At 47.7% G+C, this 21,173-nt stretch overlaps 1 protein-coding gene across 15 annotated transcripts in view; it reads right to left on the bottom strand.

Annotated features, from left to right (window-relative positions):
• The window catches only part of PTPN3 (protein tyrosine phosphatase non-receptor type 3), a 134,253-nt gene that overhangs the window by 16,741 nt on the left and 96,339 nt on the right, over positions 1–21,173 (bottom strand). For 13 of the 15 annotated variants that reach the window (XR_009051479.1, XM_057723740.1, XM_057723741.1 and 10 more), the window contains 7 exons: positions 20,407–20,583; positions 14,718–14,813; positions 11,979–12,165; positions 11,728–11,802; positions 10,305–10,361; positions 9,095–9,251; positions 6,502–6,662 (listed from right to left, as the gene is read on the bottom strand). Coding sequence is in view for 14 of the 15 variants with exons in the window: in XM_057723740.1 (XP_057579723.1) it covers positions 6,502–6,662; positions 9,095–9,251; positions 10,305–10,361; positions 11,728–11,802; positions 11,979–12,165; positions 14,718–14,813; positions 20,407–20,583 (910 nt within the window). In the remaining variant the exon portion in view is untranslated. The remainder of the gene's footprint in view (positions 1–6,501; positions 6,663–9,094; positions 9,252–10,304; positions 10,362–11,727; positions 11,803–11,978; positions 12,166–14,717; positions 14,814–20,406; positions 20,584–21,173) is intronic. The other 2 variants (XM_057723747.1, XM_057723748.1) reach the window with 1 other exon arrangement.

Genomic DNA, 21,173 nt, shown 5'->3' with positions numbered 1-21,173 from the left:
CTGCATGGCAGGCTGGGTGTGAAAACATTGCCCAGAGAAGGGTGGTCGAGAGTGGACAGTGATGTGTTGAAAAAACACAGGTATGTCTTTCTGGAAGGATCAGGGATGGGAGGAAATGAGCTGAAGCCTATTATATTAGCCAGAATTCAAGATAAGGCTCTTTCAAGAACTACTCGTTAGAAAGACACAGTCTGCTTTGTTCATTCCTGAGCTAAGGGTATGTGAAGCAGGCAAGAGTTCCCAGTCTTTAAGATCCCTTAAATCCTGCCCTAGAATGAGAGCAGTCAGGGGGCTAGAGAAGGTCACAGGGACGGAGGGTTAGAAGACCACTTAGTTTTATTAAAATCTTAATTTTTATGTCAAGTGCTTTGTTCTCACTGTATCAGAGTGCAGCTCTAAGCAGCTGTGAAACTCAGAGTGAATTATAAGACGATCAGCTGAGAGGGTTTGCTATGGAACAACCGTATTTAAATTACAGCATCAATATAACTGGCTCTGGCCTCCAAAAACGGGAAACCAAACAGTGGGAGCTGGAGTTGATCGGCACGGTTCGGGTGCGATGGATAAGATATACGGTTTTGCAGTTTAAACACTCTTCCTTTGAAAAAAAAATCATCTAAAAGTAGAGAGAGGGCATCAGAAGATGACTCTGCTCTCCTCAGACTTCTGGCCCAACCAAAGGGGTGAAACCTGCTCACACCCCTCAGATAAAGGCTTCAGCTGCCCAACTGGCTCCAACCAGTGGCTGCTGGCAAGGGCTGGCACAGTGGAGGCAAACATCCCATCGACTGTACAACCAGACGAAGGGGGACTTCTCACTGGAACTCTTGAAGGCTGAGAACCCGAGAAGGGGGAAGAAAAAAGAAAAAGACCAAAAAAAAAAAAAAAAAAAAGGTGGAAAGTTGAAGGGACAATGGGTGAGGAGAGCAAACAGTAGAAACAGACTCCCCCTCATGCCCTTGGCAATGACCCAGCGCCTACTGCAGGGCAACGACTTCCAAAACAGCCATTCACTGTGCTTTCTGTATCAAGCACTAAACTGTGGTCTCCACGAAGGCATGTGTCTTGTTCGTTCTGTTCATCACCATAAACCCAAAGCTAGCATTGTGCCTGATACATAGGAGGTGCTCAATAAAAATGTGTTGGGTTGAGGAATAATGGGGTCTGCTGCTTTGAACAAAGGGTACAAAGCACTTGAGTAAAGCAGGACGAGAGGCGGCATGGAGACATGCAACTAAGCTAAGGGTAGTTTTTCATGACTTTCTTCACGACGGCCTCAAGAGCCTGTTCTCCACCTTGCAGACATAAGAAGTGTTCTCCACTTTACAGCTCATGGACAGCTGGTCCACGCTGGGGACTTCCACTTCCCCTCGTACCTGACCCAGTCAGAGAGCAAGGACACCGCTGAGGCGGGACTTGGAGTCTCTCCCCACCTTCCTGTAAAGGTTTGCTGAAATGAACTGACATTGCTGCTCGCAATTTGGGGACTTTCAATAGTGCTACTTCATTATTATTATTATTTTCTCATAATGCTACTTTAAATCACAGTCCCAAATGCAGATCCCAGTGCTGGCATACTCAAGTATTCCTGCAGCATCCTCACAGATATATCTGACAATGAGCTGGGGTGGCAATTCCTTTAAATGGGTCCCCGGCACGTGAAATGTAAAGGCCACATACATCATTCCAAAGCCTGCAGTCTGCTCCCTGTATTCCAGATATGTTATACTTGATAATGTTTGACTTCCTTAAAAGAAAAAAAAAATTTGGAAAATTAAAAAGAAAAAAAACTTTTAGTATGAGCTCTAGTCTTGAAGGTACACCTACATGTATGGGTAAGTCTTCAGCTGCCTTTGTCCTTCCAAACCAACTTTTACAATGATCACAGCAACCAGTAAGTCACCTGTTTTGACAGTAATGGATTTTTTTTTTTATCATGGATGATGTAGGAGCAGGTTCAGGAAAAACAGTGGTCAGAAGAGAGAAAAAGATGGCTTCCAGTTTTGGTAAAGAGGAAGACACTGAAGTGGGAGGGGTGGGGGTATCCGAGTTTGACATGACCTTTGGTGGAGCCTGGTAGCCACCGCTCTAACGCATCAGTCCTGGGAGGCAGGAGGATAGATGTTTTTCACTTGCTATCAACTGCATTCCACATCTCCAAAGAAGGGTGCGAGACCACTGGATGAGGATGGGCACAAGGGGCCTTTGCGTGCTGGGAAGCTGGTTCTCAAAGGACAATCAGCACCATCACTTAGCTTTCATCCAGCAGTGTCCATACCGAAAGCACACCCTTTTCCTTGCCTAAACAGACAGCTCAACGCAGAGAAAAAGCATCAAATGAGCCACAAATTTCTCTCAGGAAGGAATGACCCCGGCGCTGAGTCGATGAGTCCCTTAGAGGAGGAGAGCACCCTGGAGGTGGGAATGGACTTGGAGCCTTGTGAACCCCAAGTCTGGGCTCCTTTACGTGAGAGACTGAGGAATGCCCTACCTTGGTTGAACACTATTTAGGCAGTTTGAGGCGGGTCACAAATGCTGGCAAACTGCTCACACTGAGTAGCTCACACTGTAGCTCCTAGAGGGAAGGGCTCATTTCGGAGGCTGGGTGAAGAACGGGGTCACACCTGATGAGTTCTGACAATGGACTTTCAACATAGATTCTTAATCCCAGCTCTATCTCTGACCAGCCGGGTGACCCTGGGCAAGTCCTGTAGCCTCTGAGCCTTGTTCTCTCCACTTACAGAGGAGTGATCCAAATAACTGTGGCCATGTCTGCCTCAGGGAATTGCTGTGAGAATCAACTGAGACGACATAAGTGAGACACACTTGGTAGATTCCAAAGTGCTATAGAAATGCTAATTATTAAGTGTGATTTTATTACAGCTGGGACCAAATGCTTTCTGGAACACATTTGTAATTGTTTACCAAAAGCCATGGGAGGGAAAGGGGAATTCCATGAATGAAAAAATGCTTCAAAGTCAAGCTTTGCTGAAAACCAGCTTGTCATCACAAGAGGGATTCACCCACAGTCCAGTTACCCCAGGGCAGGCCCTTTGTGCGATGGAATGGGTGGCGTAGGCCCCTGCTATGAACCACCTGCCCCCACTTCCTGCTCCTGTTCAGAGCACAGCCTCCAACAGCCAAGCTGCCCCCCTGCTGACGGCACTGGAGGAGGTTCAGGTGGGGAACCAGGATAGCCAAGACTCTGGGAGTCAGACAGCGCTGGGTTCCACCTCTTGTGTGGACTGGGCAGGTTCTTTAGACTCCTCTATTTATAAATGATAATAGCTGTTGCTTTTTACTGCACGCTGACCATGCGCCAGACAACACATTAAGTATTTATCTCATCCAACCCTTACAACCAGCCCACGAAATACCCAATTTACAGATGGGGAAGAAGAGGCCACAGAGGTTAAGGGATGTGCCTGAGGTCACACAGGAAGTGAGTGGTAGAGCCAGGATTTAAAGTCTGCTTGGCTCCACGTGGTTAGACAGCGTCTCAGATCTTTTGTGCTATTCTAACAACTCTCACATGGAAACGGCATTTTGTTGTTAACGTATATAACTAACTACATAAAGGTTCTACAGCTGTTAGGAGAACAAGCTCCATGAGTTAAGCCTGCCTGGGTTCCAATCAGGCTGTGCCATTCACTGTGAGATAACTTCTCCAGGACCCTGACCCTTCATTATACTACGGGGATAACGACAGCACCTGTAGCAGCTGCTGCAGGAATGCTGTGAGACGATGCCCACAGAGCCCTCGGCACATAGGAAGTGCGCATTAAAGCTTTCTCTTTGTCTTCCTTTAGTATTCCCCTCCTCTAGCAGCTGTGTGAGACACCTGCCCCCACCTCTAGCAGTGGTTGTTAAACTGTGTTCCACAGCCTAGGGGTCCTTGGGGGGCAGTGTGGAGAGACTGAAAGGCAGGGCCCCACAGATCCCATCAGCTCCATCACAGAGCAGCTCTGCCGTTATCTATGCTGTATTTTGGAATTCTGCAAAAATTTATTTACTTAAAAAGGTTTTCAGGAAATGTTCGGACTAAATGAAGGAAATGTGTACATACTAAAATTTAACCCTAAAAATTCTCTGTTCTCCCTTTCTTATTTCTTCTGTAGTCCAACCATATGCTCTAAAGGCAGGGCTTAGGACGGGCAGCAGTGGGACGATGGTTCTGGTACGATCTTTACTCGCCCATCAGGATCAGCTTGTGCATTAAATTCTCCTGGTGATCTTGTTAAGAAACAATATCCAGACCCCCTCCCAGCGCAGCTGATTCGGTAGCTGTGGGCTGGGCCCATTTAACAAGCTCCTCAGGTGATATCCATACCGGTGGTCAGGGTGTCACCCTTTGAGAAATACTACTAAAAAACACAGGGGGACAGGTGGGTGCTTCTTTCTAAAGCACTTTTTATCTTCCTAATGAATTTCAATAAACACTGTGCAAGGAAAACCTTATAGGGGATTCCCATACATAAAACACGAAAGTGGAGGGGATTTTCTGGAGCACCGGTCAAGACCAGGTACCGTCTCTTCCCTCACTGAGAGCCCACAGCGCCTCCTTGTGGACGATCTGATCAAAGAGCCCTGGTTCGCCTTGGGTGAAGGGCGTCCATCACCTGAAGACATCCCCCAGGACTCCTTGGGCACTGCTCACCCCAGGGAGGCCTGTTTCCCTACCTGACACCCTCTGAGCTTAGTCTGCATTCAGGCTGCGACCATCCTGGAACACCCTCTCCCCCACACTTAATCCCATCCACCCTCTGTTGATACTACATCTCACCCCAGAGAACCTCCTGGAACCCTCTCACTTCCAGTTCCTACAGAACACACATTGTGTGGAATGAAATCTCACTCTGTCTTGGCTTTTAGCGGTTTCTGGGACTCATGATACATTCCCACAAACATACCAAAAATAGACCATAAGCTTTTTGGGGTCAGAAATCCCTCTTCTCCTTCCTTCACTGTGTTCCTGATCTAGCATTTGGCACATGGTAAATACCTAACACTCACTGAATGAATGAACGGATGACTCCACAGTGCCGTTCCCCTTTGACCTTCCCTTCTAACTCCCCCCCCCAGAAAGAATAAAACAGATATATTCTGGCTTTTAAGCGTTCCTTGTTTCAATTATTTTGGAGAACATTTAAAAATAATTGAGTTTTAGTGTTTAAAATGCATGTCTCAATTTTGAGCTTTTTTGCAATGCAAAGCCAGAGAATACAACCTCTACATTTTCTTCTAAAATCCTAAGCCTACCTAGCCTCCTATAGGTCACTGGAAACAAAGAGCTATTTCTCTTTGTAGATATTCAGTATATATATGTCTATCAATTCTACCTAAGTAATTGTATTATTCCTACCCTCGCATCCTGATTTCAACTTATTTTTTGTCTATATTATCTCTCAAGGCTAAGTTCAAAATTCCCTATTGACTTTTTAGGGTGGGGTCAATTCATCTTTCACTTGTGGGTTTTGCTTTCTACTATTGTTCAATACACATTGCTTTAATAATGTATTTTATTTACATTCTATTCCTTATAACATTATAGAATAACTCTTTCTCTCACTCAAGACTCTGCTTTGCATCTTTCTTGTTTGATATTCACATTACTCATGCCTTCCTGAATCAATATGCAGTCACATACATTTGACAAATTTTCTAGTTTTGCTTCTGTGAATTTTTCCTTTATATGGCTTTTTAATAAAGTATGCAGTGCAGATTTCTGCTTTTGAATCTGACCTGAGACTCTGTTTCCTAATTGATGAATCCAGACTGTGTATGTTGTCATTAATCATGATCAATTTTCTTTCATTGGCCTACTTTGTTTCTTTGTGCTCTTCTGTTATCTTTTACTGCATGAACCACTCTTTCTACCACTTATTAAAAATGTGGAAGACAAACACATTCTATTTTCATTCTAGTAGTGATCAGTAAAGCTGACTTGAAAACCGAGTCTCCCTGAGTCCTACTTTGTTCTGTAAAGTCTCTGAGTGTGCCTTTGTCAACAGTCTCAATCCCATGAGCAGAGGTGGCTTCCTGGGGGAGGGAAGACGGGGTCTGACTCTGGTTTCTGCTCTTGTTCACATGCTTCTGGGGGACTTGGGAAGCCCAGCCCCTGTGCCCTCATAGGATGATACTAAGTGCTCCAAACTACAGAGTGTGCCTGGTGGGGTCGGGCCCCAGCTCCTCCGTCATCCCTCTGTGCCCACCCACGCCGCCCCTCCACTACCTTCGACTGCCGAGTGTTCTGAGCTTTTGTGTTGGCAGCTTAAATATGCTCAGAATCCCACCTCCTCGATTTCTGACATGTTTCTCCATGACTACTGATCGTTACTAGAACAGGAGAGGGAGGCAGAGTTCAGTGATGGGCCATGCTTCCCAGCCCCCACTCTCTCCCTGAGCCCCTCTGTGGTATCTTGCTGAGCACGGCCGCCCAGTGACTTGGATGATCCGGCAGCAGCTGAGCAGCCCACGGAGGCCCTGGGGGGGGTCTCTTACCTCAAACTGGATCAGCACCGTCCCGCTCTCGAGGCCCTTCTTTAGCTGTTCCATGGATCCTTCCAGCGTGTCCCCACCCTCCGGACACACAGGGAAAACGGCCTCTGGGAAAAGCTGGTTCAGTTCATCTTCAGATTTGATATCAGCAAACGAGTGGACAGCTATAGCAGACGAGAAAGAGCGGGTCTGGCCTGTGCAGCCATGCGCTGGGTGATGGGTTTCCTCCCCCCAAATTACATTTATGACACCTGAATGCAGATGGTTTAAAACATCTTATTAAGTGATTAAGCACATGGTAATCATTTTCACCAAAGACACTACTTCTCGTTGAATGATTCAATATGTGCTAATTATACAAAATGACATACTAATCTTTCTGGTTAGTTTTAAATGATGGTGTTTAGTACTCAAGAGGCTTTTGCCAAAGGTAAGAGAAAGGGAAAGGATGTTTTTAAAGACAACAGATCTTCTCCCTTTGCTCTCTATGACCTGGTTATTCTTCCACCTCTGCTCTTCCTTCCTTCTCAGGTCCCATTTTCCCAGGAAACTGGCGTGGGGTCTGGCGCTCTCTGCACACCACCACTGTCCCCCAGAGCTCAGTCAGTCAGTCTCTAACCTCAAGGCCATTGTTAGCGGGAAGGCTCCCAAATAAATATCTCTATTGTCCTCTGTGCTTCCTCTTTGGAATTCTCCCTTCACATCAGACTCAATATGGGTAAAAACAAACCGAGGACCTCCTCTCCCCAGCCATGCACAATACTTCCCAGCCTCACGTGCCTCTTTGTCTAGTCACTTCAAACTTTGGGATCATCTCTGTATATTTCCTTTCTACCCAGAAAGAGAAGTCACTCCCTTACTCAAGAGCCTTCAATGACTCCCTACTGCCTTCAAGATAACAGGAAAGGAGAAGGAAAAGCACAACTTTTGTGTTTGCCCACATAGTTGAACTGAATGCTCACGATGTTTAACCAGCAGTCATTATTCCCATTTTACAGATGAGGAAACTGACTCAAGGGGCAAAAGAGTTGTCCAAAGTGACCCAGCCTCTCAGGGTGGGACACGGGAATGCCGTCCACGTCTGACCCTAAAGACCACATTCTTTCCACGGACCACAGAAGCTCAGGTCTCCTGCTTATTTTCGTGATTTTTGTCATATCTCCTACTCCCTATGTTACTATTTATTTTCTTTCAATCAACTCATTTTTTACGTAAACATTTACTTAAAAAATGAACTTATTATCATCACAGTTACAGAAAACCAGTGGCACAGCTCTTTAAGCTCTAAGAGTCTACAAACATCCGTTTTCCTCGCCTCAAACAGGCGCCAGCCCCTTACTATGAGTCGGTGGAGGACGCCCTCGCTGGCCTGGCCAGAGCGCTCCTGTGCCGGCCGGCACGTCACAGGGCACTTCACGTGATGGACAGGCCTGCTCCCAATCGCTGCATCCCTTCCTTCTCTGTCATCATGCGGCCTTCCCAGCCTCACGGCACCTCCCTTAACCTCTCTGTGATTGGTTTTCTCATTTGGGGATAAGAATATCAACCTTATGCGAACATTATAAGGATTGAAGAGGATAACTATGCAAACCACTTGACACAGCACAGGCCCTTCGCCGGCGCGGCACAGACATCAGCCACTGTGACTAGGGACACCTACTATGTGCTGAGCACGGAGCTGGGTGTGGTGGGGACGGGTGGTGGGAGGAGGGGGCTAGGGGTCTGGAGAGATCCAACAGGGCCTCGCAGAGGAGGTGGGATGAGAGCTGGCACTGGGCGTCTCAGCGGGAGCGGAGAAGGCAGGCACGTGGGGGTGTGGGCTGTGCCGACAACTGTGAGGCCAGAACAGAGAGGCAGGGCCAGGGCTCGAGTCACGAACTTCATTTACCTTCAGTGTTTGAGAGCTGGGAATAGGATTCAAGGACTTGGCTTATTGCTTTAGAACAACAACAACGATAACGGTAGCTGTATTCAACAGAGGTTGCCTGTCAAGTGCCCACCAGGTACTGGGCAGGCAGCATCTTCAGTGCCTTCCAGGACGAGCACCACTTAATCGTCACAGGAGCCCTGGGAGGCAGTGACGATATTATCCCCATCTTACGTTAGAGGAAACTGAAACTGACTGGGTGAGAAACGTGCTCAAGGTCCCTGAACCCAGCAGGAGGCGGAGTTAGAACAGCTCCGAGGCAGCCAGGCTGCTGCCCCGCTCTGCTTACTGCCTCTCCCACAAAACCAAACGCACATGAATAAAATATAACCTGAGCCTTTGAGAAAGCGCTGAATATGCAAATGCAGGCAGGGCCAGGCAGTGAAGAGGCGTGCAGGAAATGGGCTGAGCCGGGCCTGGGAGGGAGGGGGGAGGGGAGGGGCACGCCTTCTATAGGCAGGGGTGGGTGGGCGCTGCCCACCTGCAGGGGGCTGGCCACGAGGGGCTGGGCCCTGGGGGGCAGGCCTCCACACGTGTCAAGCGGCGAGTCAGCCGACAGGTTGTCACGGGAAAGTTCTTGACTTTTCTGACGTCGGCTAAACGCCCAACACCTCAAAGGCACAGAGAAGGCCCTCTCCGCTACGGCCCCTCCCCCGCGGGGGCTGGTACCTTTCCTCCTGATCACCAGGGCCAGCTCCCGCGTGTGCGACTCCCGGCTGGCTTTGATGAACATCACCACTTGGTCGTGGGTGTGTTCCGAGATGTCCCGGCCGTTGATCAACACGATTTGATCCCCTTCGTTCAGCTTAGGAATGCAGGTGTCCGCCTGCGTGCAGGGGAAGAGCGCGTTTCTTCCGTTACCATAACATAACCCTCTGGGGAAGAACCTGATGCGTTCTGAGCCCAGACACTTGAGACTGTGACCAAGTTCTCCTTTTCTCCCCCAGGTATTACCGTCTTTATTTTTACATCCACTGCTATGTTGACAGGGTAGCTGTGGTGGGATTTTAAAGACGTCCTGCTCAGAACCTACCTTATGAAACATTTCAGGGTAAAGCTAAGAAAACTACTGAGGCCATTTCTCTACAGTAGCCAAGCTTCACTTATTACTGTAATGTCATGATGACTACAATGCCTCTCTTTTGTTTTCTAGATGTGTTGTTAGAAAATGATTTGTCAGCTAAATGCGAGTATTTATTTATCTCGTGATGGAGAAAGTCTTTGCAAGCAAAGGCAGAAACCATTACGGAGAGAAGCTATGCGTGGAACAACTGTGGGAATGAAAGGTGTCTTAACTCACAGAGGCCAAAAGCAGTAAGAAAAAGTAAACCACAAGCTTAAAGACTGCTTAAGAGTAACACTCCCAAACGGGTCCCTTCCTAGGAGGCCCAGGGACCCTCTGGTGCTCAATGCTTTAAAAAAGCAAATCCTTTCCTAGATGCCTAGAGGCCCAGGCAGAGGGCTGAGGGTGGGGGTGGGGATGAAGGGGGCACAGGGTCCACGAGCTCAGTGGGAGTGAGCAGAACAGCAAACTCTATGCCCCTATGTCCTTCTTTTGAGGGAGACTTCTACATTTTAGCGAGCACAGCAATCACCGGAGGATCTGGTTAAAAATGCAGATTCTGGTCCAGAAGGTCTGGGGTGGGGCCCAGAGTCTGCATGTCTAATGAGCTCCCAGGTGATGCTAGGGCGGAGCAGTGGGGACCACACTGAGCAGCAAGGTTCTGGAAAACACGGACTCCGTTCTTTCTTCCCAGCTATATGCATGCATTTACACACACTCTCTGCTGCCGGTAAAAAGCAAACAGGACACAGAAATAGAAATCTCTTACATTTAGGGGAAAGCAAACTTGGGAAATTACAGAATACGTTTACTTACAGGTGACTCTGGGTTTATCCTTGATACCACAAGAGGCATCTTTTGATCCACTCCTCCCTGTAAACATATAGATTAAAAAACCACTTGAGTCGTTCACAGCAACAAGGACAAGCAGGTATCTCTAACAAGGGAAGGCTCAAACTTCACTTGAACTTATTCTAATCCCAGGGGTTGGCACCTTTCCAAATGACAAGGTTCCTGGGTCCCTGGGTCTAGGGGGCCAACCAGAAGGCTGCTCAGAAGCCTCCCACTGCCATCCCCACCTTCCACAGACTAAAGATCCACTTGGAGGAAGCAGGCTCCCTTCAAAAAATGCAAACATCCCCAGGAGAAGGACTCCAAAAGCATAGCCCCTAAGTGCTGCTGGAAAGGGAGTTTTCGGCGGAGGAGAGCTGTAGAAAGGTCCCATTCGTGCGGGCTTTTGACCTCCGAGAACAGGCTGTCAGCAGGGCAGCTGGGGTACCGGAAAGGAGTGCGTGATGGCAGCTGCGGGGTGGGCAGCAAAGACCACCTGCCCTCACTTTGCTCTAGAGTAGAGGCTGGTAACCTTTTCTGTACAGGACCAGACAGTACCTATCTTGGCTTTGTGGGACAGAGGGCTCTGTCACAACGTCAGCACTCTGCCAAAGGAACCATAAACCATTTGTAAATGAATGGGGTGTCTGTGTTACAATAAAACTATTTATAAAAACAGATGGGATTTGGCCTGTAGGACACAGTTTGCAGAGCCTGCCTAGAGGGAGGCAGAGGAGGGTGATGGTCTTGCACCTGAACCACTGTTCTGTCTTAGCAATGCTGCAGGGTTCCCATCTCTCTGAGCCTTAGTGTACACCCTTAAAATGGGTTTTAAAATACCAACTTCACCATTTAATAGAAGCACTCAATAAGGTGACGTAAATAAGTACACAGAGCAGGCATTTGGTATGAGGCAGCTACTATGGCCACATAAAAACCTGCCAATTCTGAGGGTCAAGCCAATTCCCTTATGTAGCCTTGGGTACGTGGCACATTTCTCATGGAAGCTAAAAAGTCATCTAGGACTTCCCAGGTGGCGCAGTGGTTAAGAATCCACCTCCTAATGCAGGGGGACATGGGTTTGATCCCTGCTCCAGGAAGATTCCACATGCTGCAGAGCAGTTAAGCCTGTGTACCACAACTATTGAGCCTGTGTGCCACAACTACTGAAGCCCACGTGCCTAGAGCCCGTGCTCCACAACAAGAGAAGCCACCGCAATGAGGAACCTGTGCACCACAATGAAGAGTAGCCCCTACTCGCCCCAACTAGAGAAGGCTCGTGTGCAGCATCGAAGACCCAACACAGCCAATAAATAATTTAAAAATAAGTAAATAAATAAATGGGGAAAAAAGTCATCTAAAGATTGCTTCAAGCATCAAGTGTCCTTGTACATTACACACAACATACCTTTAGATTAAATCCAAATTTTCCATCTTCATCTGGCGTGATGCGGATCAAGACTAAGTAGCCGTCACCATCATTCTGGAAAACATCAGAAAATCATCAATTATGTTACTTCCGTCTACCGTGGTTGGTGATACGCTGTAATATTCTCTTTTGAGTCATAACCACGTTACTGCCCGTGAGGCAGCCCTGCACAGGAAGGCCGGCTGGGTCAGCTGCCACTTCAGCCGCAGCACCTGAGCTCACGCACGCACCTTGTCACAGTAGTACTGGCTGGAGTCCTCGGTGGAGCCCCCTTTGGTCACCCTGTGGAAGTCCTCTAAGAACTGCTGATTGATGCCATCTGGGGAGCAGGAGCCTGGAGCATTTGAAGATGGAGACACAGAACTGGATGACTTCTGGGTGAGGCAGCTTTGTGCTGGGTTGTTCTCGGATATACTCCTTCATCGTGGGGAAGGAGGAGATATTTTAATAACTGGATTAATATTTTATTAGAGCAAACATTACTGACTGCTGGGGCCTGGCATCTTGTGGCTGTCACCAAACCTCGGAACCTCAGAAGAGCTCCAAAGGGCGAGCCCAGAGCTCAAGCGCACCCAGAGTCCACTGGCGGCCCATGCCCCCACCTGGCCTAAATATTATCACCTTTAGTTTCGGGGAAAAGCGGAAGGAGGGCAGGGTAGTACCAGGAACTGCTGAAAACTCGGCTGCTTTAGAAGGGTGATAAGGAAACGGGCCCAACTAGTCTGGTGCCTAATTACTGAAGCTCACTCAAACGTGTGAGTCTCTGTTCCTTCTGGAAGCCTTTTCCTTCCAGCTCATTCTCGCTCACAGCTCTGCTTCGTAGGACTCTCAGCTACCCAAAGCAAATGGGCCTGATGCTGCACATGCAGGATAAGGCACACTAATCCTAGTTTGCAGCAGCCTGTGACATCCATTAATTGCCTCCACTGAGATTATATGTCTGATTTTTCTATAACATAGGTCCTTCTGCTGCACGGTCCAACACGGCAGCCACTAGTCACATGTGGCTACTTACATTTAAGTAAACCAAGGTTAGAAAGCTCCTCAGTTGTACCAGTCACATTTCAGAAATGCTCAACAACCACACGTGGCTAGTGGCTCCCGCACTGGACAGGGCAGTTACAGAACATTTCCATCACTGCAGTAAGTTCTACTGGATGGCGTTATTTTTGAGAATTACAGACTATTACAATGGAACAGACCTATGTGGTCCTCTGGTCTAGCTCCCATCTCAAAGATGAAGAAACTGGTCAGGAGGCACGGAGGGACTTGCCCAAGCTCACAAAGCTTTCCCCTCACCGGACAGAAGTCTGACAAACACAAATCCTTGAGCACCTCTCCCCTCTCCAGGCCTCACCAAGTCCGCTCCTAAGACCCTCTTCCCTAACCACTCAGGGCCACAGGGATGAACACTGTGTAGGGCACTCAACTTCTTCGCATCAAGCACACCCACACTAGACCCCTCCCAAAGCCACAGCTCCGGCAAAAGATGCCTTTAAAAGCCTGCAGAATACGGGCTTGTCCTCATGGTCCACGACTCCTCCACACTCTAACCTCATTCCCGGTTAGTGACGGGAAAGGTGAGCAGAAGAAGACAGTCAGTGAAACAGACAGACAGACAGTTGCTGCCGCCTCTTGATAAACCTTTATTTCAGGTCCTTATCCATGGATTTTTCATTAAGGTAGTGCTTCTCTGTTTCCCAGCAAGTTCTAATTAGCTTACTTTAGATATAAAATCTGTATCATACAAGATGACTCACAATCTCAATTCATCTGAATACAAAAATTCAGGGACAGAGTAGTATGGAAATAGAGATATTTGCAAGAGAAATTTGGCCTTAAGGTTTTCAAGTTGCTGGTTAAGGGGTGTTACAGATGGGAAGGCATTTCAGAGCGAGAATATTTTGGGATTGAAACTGTATATTAGTGGTGTGTTTTCAGACTGAAAGTAAATGAAACTTTAATTTACTTAAAAGGAAGCTAAAAAAAAAAATCTCCCCAAGTAGGGCAGCTTCACTAGGTTTTGATGTTTACAAGAGCACCTCCTAGTGGCAGAAAGGAAAACTGGGAAGTTGCTAAACAAGGTAAAGCCAAAGGGGTTTTGGAAAGGCTATCTCCAGCTCTAGGGGTGGACCTGAAACTTTACCATGAAGCTGGAAATAGCCTTTATACTTCAAACCTTTGGAAGAATCTGGAGATGAGAGCGATGGAAAGGATGAGGATGTGTAAACAGAAGAGCAAGGTGACAAAGCAGAAGAAAACAGGCTTTTCAGTAAACTGTAATATACTTTTGTACTCATATTTAATTTCTAAATTATGGATTTTGAATTACATTATATAGAACTTAGATGACATCTCATAAGGTTTTAAAGTATTTTTCTTTTTTGGTATAAACCATAATGGTCTATCCAGAACAGCCCACAGTCCTAGAAATAACATATTCAAAGTCATTATGTGCCCAATCCTATTTTCTAAGTAGGGGTGGAGAGGTTACTTTTAGATGCTAATTTATTAAACACGACAATATTTTTTTGGCTGCTCAACCATGTACAGAGTACCCTGTAGGCTGCAGTAACGGTCTGCTCCACATGGAGGATGGACAGACAGATGGCAAGGAGGACATCAAATGACAAGAAGCAACGAGAAGGTGGCGGCTGGACGCAGCACAGGGATGCCCAGAGTGAGGATGCTAAACCACGTGGCCTTCCTCCCACCACCCGGGGCGGGATGTGAGGCGCGACCGGGGGAGAGCCCAGCGGGCGAGAAGGGAGAGGCGAAGGGAACCCCTGGGGTTTAGGGGGTAACTGTGAAAGGGGCAAAGGGCTGGAGGAGGGAACGGAAGCAAGTGGTTTGCCCCTGAGGCGGGAGGGGGGCCTGCCACTGCCGCCTGGGGGTCGGAGCAGCCAGGGAGGGACTGGCCACCTCAGCTCCCTGGGGAGAAAAGGGCAGAGACAGACAGTCGGACTGACCGGCAGACAAACGGGTGCTGGCCCTCAGAAGCCGACGCTTCAGAACCGTAAAGGCGGTAGGCATTGGAAACAAAAGCCAGCACAGAGTTCGTTTCTCTGAAGGGAAGCAAGGGTAGAGAGAGTTAAAATGGCAGGATTTCCTGTGTGATGCTCTTTACACCCCTCTGTCCCACACCCTAGAAAATTACAAAGACCGCCTCCCCCCACCCAGCCTGTTAGCCAAGCAAAGCTGTGCTCCCACGGAGGGTTTCACAGCTCTCACTGGGCACCCGCGAGGAGGCACTGGCTACGGTGCTGACCATAGAGGCCGTTCCGTGTGCCGTTTCTCTCTCGAGTCTATGAGCTTCTCGAGGTCAGGAGAGACCCTGGTCCTCTGCCTGATCCTCACCTAGTGCACTTAACACACAGCCAGATATTTCACCTGGATCCTGACATAAGGACCAGTGAGTAACAGAAAGTATGTCTTTGTAGTGTGGGTGTTTATGACGTGGAGACATTCTTCAGGTGATACTCTTATCTCTGCCATAAAAGCCAAGGGCCTGAGATCAAAACTTCACTTGAGAAGTTGCGGAGGTGGCTGAGGGAATATGGGTCAGCGATGCTGCTTTCTGAGCTCTGTGTCTCAACACAAACGGAATCATGGGTCATGCATCTGTCCCCCAGGCTGCCCCTCAGATGCTGCGATCACCTTCAGGGCAAGAAAGCACTTGTTAAATTTCGGTCAATTCATGCTTGAATTCCTTGATGAGAATGTCTCATTGATGTATACCCTGCAGCAGCACCTACCATGGGGACCTGCTCATGGAGGACAGTTAACCAAAACTTGTCCCAGTAAATTGGAGTCCTTGGCGTGCAGATTAGATGTTGTGTGATGGTGCTCATGAGATGTGGGGACCTGCCGTGGAAGTGACAGAGGGGGCACCCACTGTGAAAACTTGGGAGTTTGTTTGTACTTTAGCCGAGGGCCGCCTTCTGCTTCATGTGACCATCGGTCCATCTGTCTGTCCATCCATCTGAGTAGTCACCGAGTATCTAAGTGCCAGGCACTGTGCCAAGGTTTGCGGGAAAGAGAGGTGAGTAGGGCACTATCCTTGCCCTCAAAGAGCTCGATGTCTAGTTTAAGATATAAGAGTAATCAAATATTATTATCACGCTGTAATGGAGATGCTCAGATGTCTGGGGTACAGTGGGAGCCCTGGAGGGGCTTCAGAGAGGAGGGGGCACTTGAGTCTGAAAGATAAACTAGTAGATGTTTAAATAGGTAGTCAAGGGGGAAGAAGAAAGTATTTTAGGCAAAACTCTAGTAATAAAAAAACCAAAGCAGCAGCATTTGCAGAGGCAAGAAACTTCTGTATGAAACAGAGGAGGCATTTAAGTAGGGGAGTGACAGGCTTGGGCACAAGTTTCAGAAAGATAAGCCTGTCACCCCTGTTAAGGATGGTCTGGAAGGAGGAGAGACCAGAGACGGGAGGACACTTAGGACACTACTGCAGCCACCCCTTCGAGAGACAATGGCAGCTACACAGGGACGGTGCAGGGGGAGAGTGGAGGGGTCCAGCTCAAGAGGTGTTCGGGAGGGAGAACCAATAGGTGAGAAACTAGATGAGGCAGGTGGAAGAGAAGGCGCTGTCGCGGGCGCCTCAAGTGCCAGTGGCGGCCAACTGGGTGGTTCTGAAACGTGGCCCCACTCACCAAGACACAGGAGGAGCCACGAGCTGGACAGAAGACGGTGAGGTGAGATTGGGCCAGGCTAGGGTTAAAGTACCCATCACATGTCCACAGGCACGTGGCCCGAGACCAAGAGAAGGGCAGGCAAGGTGCAGGGAAAACGAACACAAACCCCTAATGAAACCCTGTTGTTGGCTGGTCTCCTCTGGGGAGACACAGTTTGGACAACTGGGCTGTCCAACGAGAGAACAGGCTGACACACGGCAGGAGAGCTGCCTGTCACTGGCAGGGGGACCAGGTGACAGGGCAGGAGGAATTCCTACACTGGTGATGCAGCTGAAGAAGGGGATTCCCAAAGTTCCTTCCAATGCACAGATGCTATTTAAAAACATTTTTAAAAACAGTGATAAAATACAAATATAAAATTTACCACCTTAACCATTTTTAAGTGTACAGTTCAGTAGCATTAAGTGTATTCACACTGTTATGTGTATAGAAGTTTGGAAATAAAAGCCGACAGCTGCCCCGTGTCCTTGGAACAAGGCAGGCTCTAAAGAAAGGAAGTAAGCAGATAGCAAAGGCATCGCAATGGCACCAAGCCATTCTGAGGACAAGTTCTTCAAACACAATCTGCATCTCCCCTAAAATTTGTTTTCCTCCAGCTTCTGCTTTGCAAAGTCATTTTCTCCTTTGGGAAACGCCCCCCTCCCATTGTTCTGGGTAGTGGGTTGTTTCTGTTTTTGGAAACTTCCTTCTCTGCAGATTTTGGCCTTGGCTCTGAAGCAAGGAAAGGAACACAGAATGGTTGAGAGAGTAACAAGAGGACAGCTTACTCGGGCACAAAGCAAACTGCCAAGGATTCGTAACTATAATCATAAACTTTACTGCACTGCTATAAATACGGAACAAATCGAGGTGACTCATCCGCTAGGAGGATGTTCAGAGAGCCTGAATTGCGCCACTGGGTTTAGAGCCAAAGTCGAACCACTCTTTTTCTTCCTTTCTCTCTTTCTTCCCCTTGCTTACATGGGTACAGAACATTACACTTCATTCTTCTTTCTGAAAGGAACTCTCCTTGCCGTCTGTGATATTATTCATCTGATTTTTCTGACAGGATACTTCTTTTTTGCTGCTTAACACACTAATTTGCTGTATAAAACATGTCCGACGTTTCTTAAACATTTTGAAAATACTGCAGCCAACTCTGGGTATCCATGGATTCAACCAATCATGGATCAAATTAAATCCAGGGATGTGAAGGGCCAACCATATTTTGCCATTTTACATAAGATACTTGAGCATCCGTGGATTTTGGTATCTGTGAGGGTCCTGGAACCAACTCCCCTCGGGTGCTGAGGGATGACTGTACTCACTGAGGACACCAGCGCGGTGTTTTCACCAAGTACAGACCAACTTTCACTCCTTGCCTTGGGCAACAGAGGACCACCAGACTCTCAGGGAGGCCAGCTGCCTCTGAAGACCCAGCAGAAGGCGGTTTCCTGACAGCAGCAAGGGGGTCCCCTTCCGAAGTGAGGTCCTAGGGGTTGAACTTTTTCAACTGTTTGCCCCACTTGCAAAGCACAGCCGCCAACTCGATTCTGTGAGCCATCTACTGTTGGCTCACCTGGCAAAGCCATGGCAAAGAAGCCTGCATCTGAACCATCATTATTTGCTACTTTTAACATTTCGCTGCAAAATAAAAAGTGCCCCAGGATGATACATCTTCGTAGGTCTCATGGAGGAGTTTCGGGAAGAACTGATGCGCAATGCCTAGGGGTGAGTAGGGCCAGAACTTACTTAAATCAAACAGGGTCTGAGGAAGTGAATTTTCAATTGAGTTTTAATAAACTTAAATAGCCACGGGTGAGTGGCGGTACTGGCCTGTGAAGGTCTAGATGCTCTGTAATTCCATGGTGGGGTTGAGGACCACAGTAGGAAGATCTGATGTAGGACCTGTAATCAGGCTTCTCAGAATCTGCAGTTGTCCAAACTCTCTTCTCCTTTCACTAAAGCGACAGAACCCCATAGTGTGATGGTGAAGGCTGATAGTGGGCTATTTGCCCAGCTGCCCTGGAGGTCCCTGAAGGCAAAGGCTTGTCTAATTCACCTTCACATTTCCTCAGTGAGCAGGAAAGGGTGTACGAAGTGTGCTGCAGGACTTGGCAATGAGCATAGCCCTTTAAGACGTCCACATACCACTGGACAGAATTCTTCTCTCCTCCACCCGGCACGTGGACACGTACTGTATCTGTGCTGTCCAATATGGTAGCCACCACCTCCATGTGGGTCTTCCGCACTTGAGATAAGGCTTGTGTGACTGAGGAACTGAACTTATTTTAAATAATTTCAATCTGAATAGCCACACGTGACTAAGCGGCTACTGTCCTGGACAGGGAAGGTCCAGAAACTCTACAATTCCATGATGGATTTGCAAACCCCAGCTGGAGGATTTGACACAAAGAGTGTGACTGGGCATCCCAGAGCTCTTGATCTGTTCCCTAAACCCTCTTTCTCCTTTCACCAGAGTGACACAGCCCCTGGCAGACTCAAACTGGCTCAAGTCATGCATGCCTGCACTCCTGCCTTTGAGACCTACATTTGCAAAACCACAGTGTCACACAAAGGAACTCACACCCTTCCACGGTAGCCTCAACGGGGCTGCAGGCTGGGGCAAGAGATAGTGATCATTTCAACAAAAGCATCATCCAGGCTCAGCTCACAAGGAAATAATGACCAGAGGGATTATTTAACCAGAGGTGTGAAGAACACAGATAAGCTAGAAACCATGCTTGCCGTGGTCAGGGACAGCAGAGAGGCAGCAACCTCACACTTAAGTGCCAAGCGAGATCTGCGATTCACCTGTGATGCCTAGAGTACGATCGGGAAGCATTTAATGCTTTAATCTTAGTAGCGAGAGTGGTAAAAATTACAGATTAACTGAAGGGGCTTCTTGCTAATCCTCTGCTGTCAGGGGACATGTATGTTTCTATATTTTGGGCACAGTGTGGGACTTAACTGAAAGGATACTCAATGACCATTGCTGACTTCCTAACAGATGATCCATTCCTATCATACTCTGTCATTTAATTTACGACCTATGTCTTGTCCACTTCATAAAATGATTCGAGATAGCTTACTCTAAAATGCACACATATGGTAGAACAGTGACTCCCTTAAAACAAAAGAAAAAATAGCACCCATTAATAAGGCAAGGAAGGAAGAGTAGGGACTATGTCAGAAATCTGGGCTATGGGAAGCTAATGCAATTGAGCCTGACATGTAGCTCTGAGCTCCCTGGTAATCAAGTCAAACAGGAACTAGTGAATTAGATTTTATCTTAGTGAATAATGAAAGGACTTGAGCCAGTATTTTAGGAGAGACATATTTTTTCCTGACGTTGAAATGCGAAGGGCATTTGTCACATTAAAAAAGGAAAGCGGAGACATAAAAGAATTTGATGCAAACTGTCCTTGACAAAAATTTAACAAAGAAAATCAGAGATGTTCTCTGCATGTTTTTTCTTTATACTAACTATTCATTAAAAACAAAAAGAGAACAAAAGCCCTGAGGACATACTGTGGTTCTGAGAAGGCTTTCTGTGGACAGCTAGAAAATAAGCACATTTCCAGTGATGGGGAATCCTGCAGTGGTCAAACTATGACAATCTAGAGAAATGCTGCTATAGTTAACATGTCTACAGCCTCTGGAGTATGAAATGGTTTACACTGGGCTTTGCTCATGAACTGGAGAGAACACTGTTCAGGAGAGCTAACAAGTGTGTGGACAGTACGTCACTGTTGCTAACAAAAAGCAGGGTGGGCTCTTGACCCCAGGCACACGGCTTGTCTTCTTGTGGGGGGAGGGGGAGCGCGACTGATGTTCTTGGCCTGGCAGAACACCCCGGGGAGCTGGCTGCAGGCTCCAGCCCTCCCCTCCCCTTACATGGCCATCGGGCCTGAGCAAATTCCACAACAGCCCAAACAAGCAGACACAAAGAAAGAGAGGAACACGAGTTTCTTACTCTCGGTGCGGGCTTCGGTTCGGAGAAATCTCGGAATCGCTGTCTTTAGGGGACAGGGAGCCCTTGTAGGTGTAAAACACATCTTCGGTTTCAGTGATGTACGTCATTTCGTTCGCAAGGTTGTCTGCGGAAGAGTGCCGAGGCTTTCGGATTTCGTGCCGGAGCCGAGGACTTCGCCTGGTGGGGAAAGGTTCAGAATGAAGTGTGAAAGCAGATTCTACTTGGGAATTTTGTTGGACATCAGTGATCTAACTTTGTGCCCTGACCTTTCTAAGGATGCCTTCGTTGATGCTGTTGGAACTTAAGAGCCAGTTAACCCATTACCACACCAGAACCCACCAAGGGCCACAAGGTCCCAGACACTCTTAGCCTAGTGGTTCAGCCCCTCGGCTTTATAAACAGGCAGATGAGACTGGTTTTGCCCTTTGGGAAGTTGTTGAGTGTTGATTTAGGGGGAGTTATTCTTCCAGGAGGACTTGAGCTTTCACTGAGTGAACAGGCTTTATTGACTGCTCATCAGACAATTTTTCTGATTCATTTGTACGGTATAAATAAGGGTTTAGAAGCTAAAGTAAGTTTTTTTGGCAAACTTATTTCAACTATATCCCCTCACGTGAATTTCACTTGATCCAAGAAGATATGTTTGCTTTTTAAAATATATCCCTTATGTGGTATTAGACGGGCAGGGCAGCACTGCCCTGTTCCTCCAACAGCGGCAGTACCTGTGTGACATCAGGCAGGTCACACCACCTCTCTGAGCCTCAGCT

The sequence above is a fragment of the Hippopotamus amphibius genome, chromosome 2 (assembly GCF_030028045.1).
Source record: "Hippopotamus amphibius kiboko isolate mHipAmp2 chromosome 2, mHipAmp2.hap2, whole genome shotgun sequence".
NCBI classification, from domain to species: Eukaryota; Metazoa; Chordata; class Mammalia; order Artiodactyla; family Hippopotamidae; genus Hippopotamus; species Hippopotamus amphibius.
The sequence above is the reverse complement of the archived record's forward strand: the minus strand, read 5'-3'. Positions and strand labels throughout refer to the sequence as shown.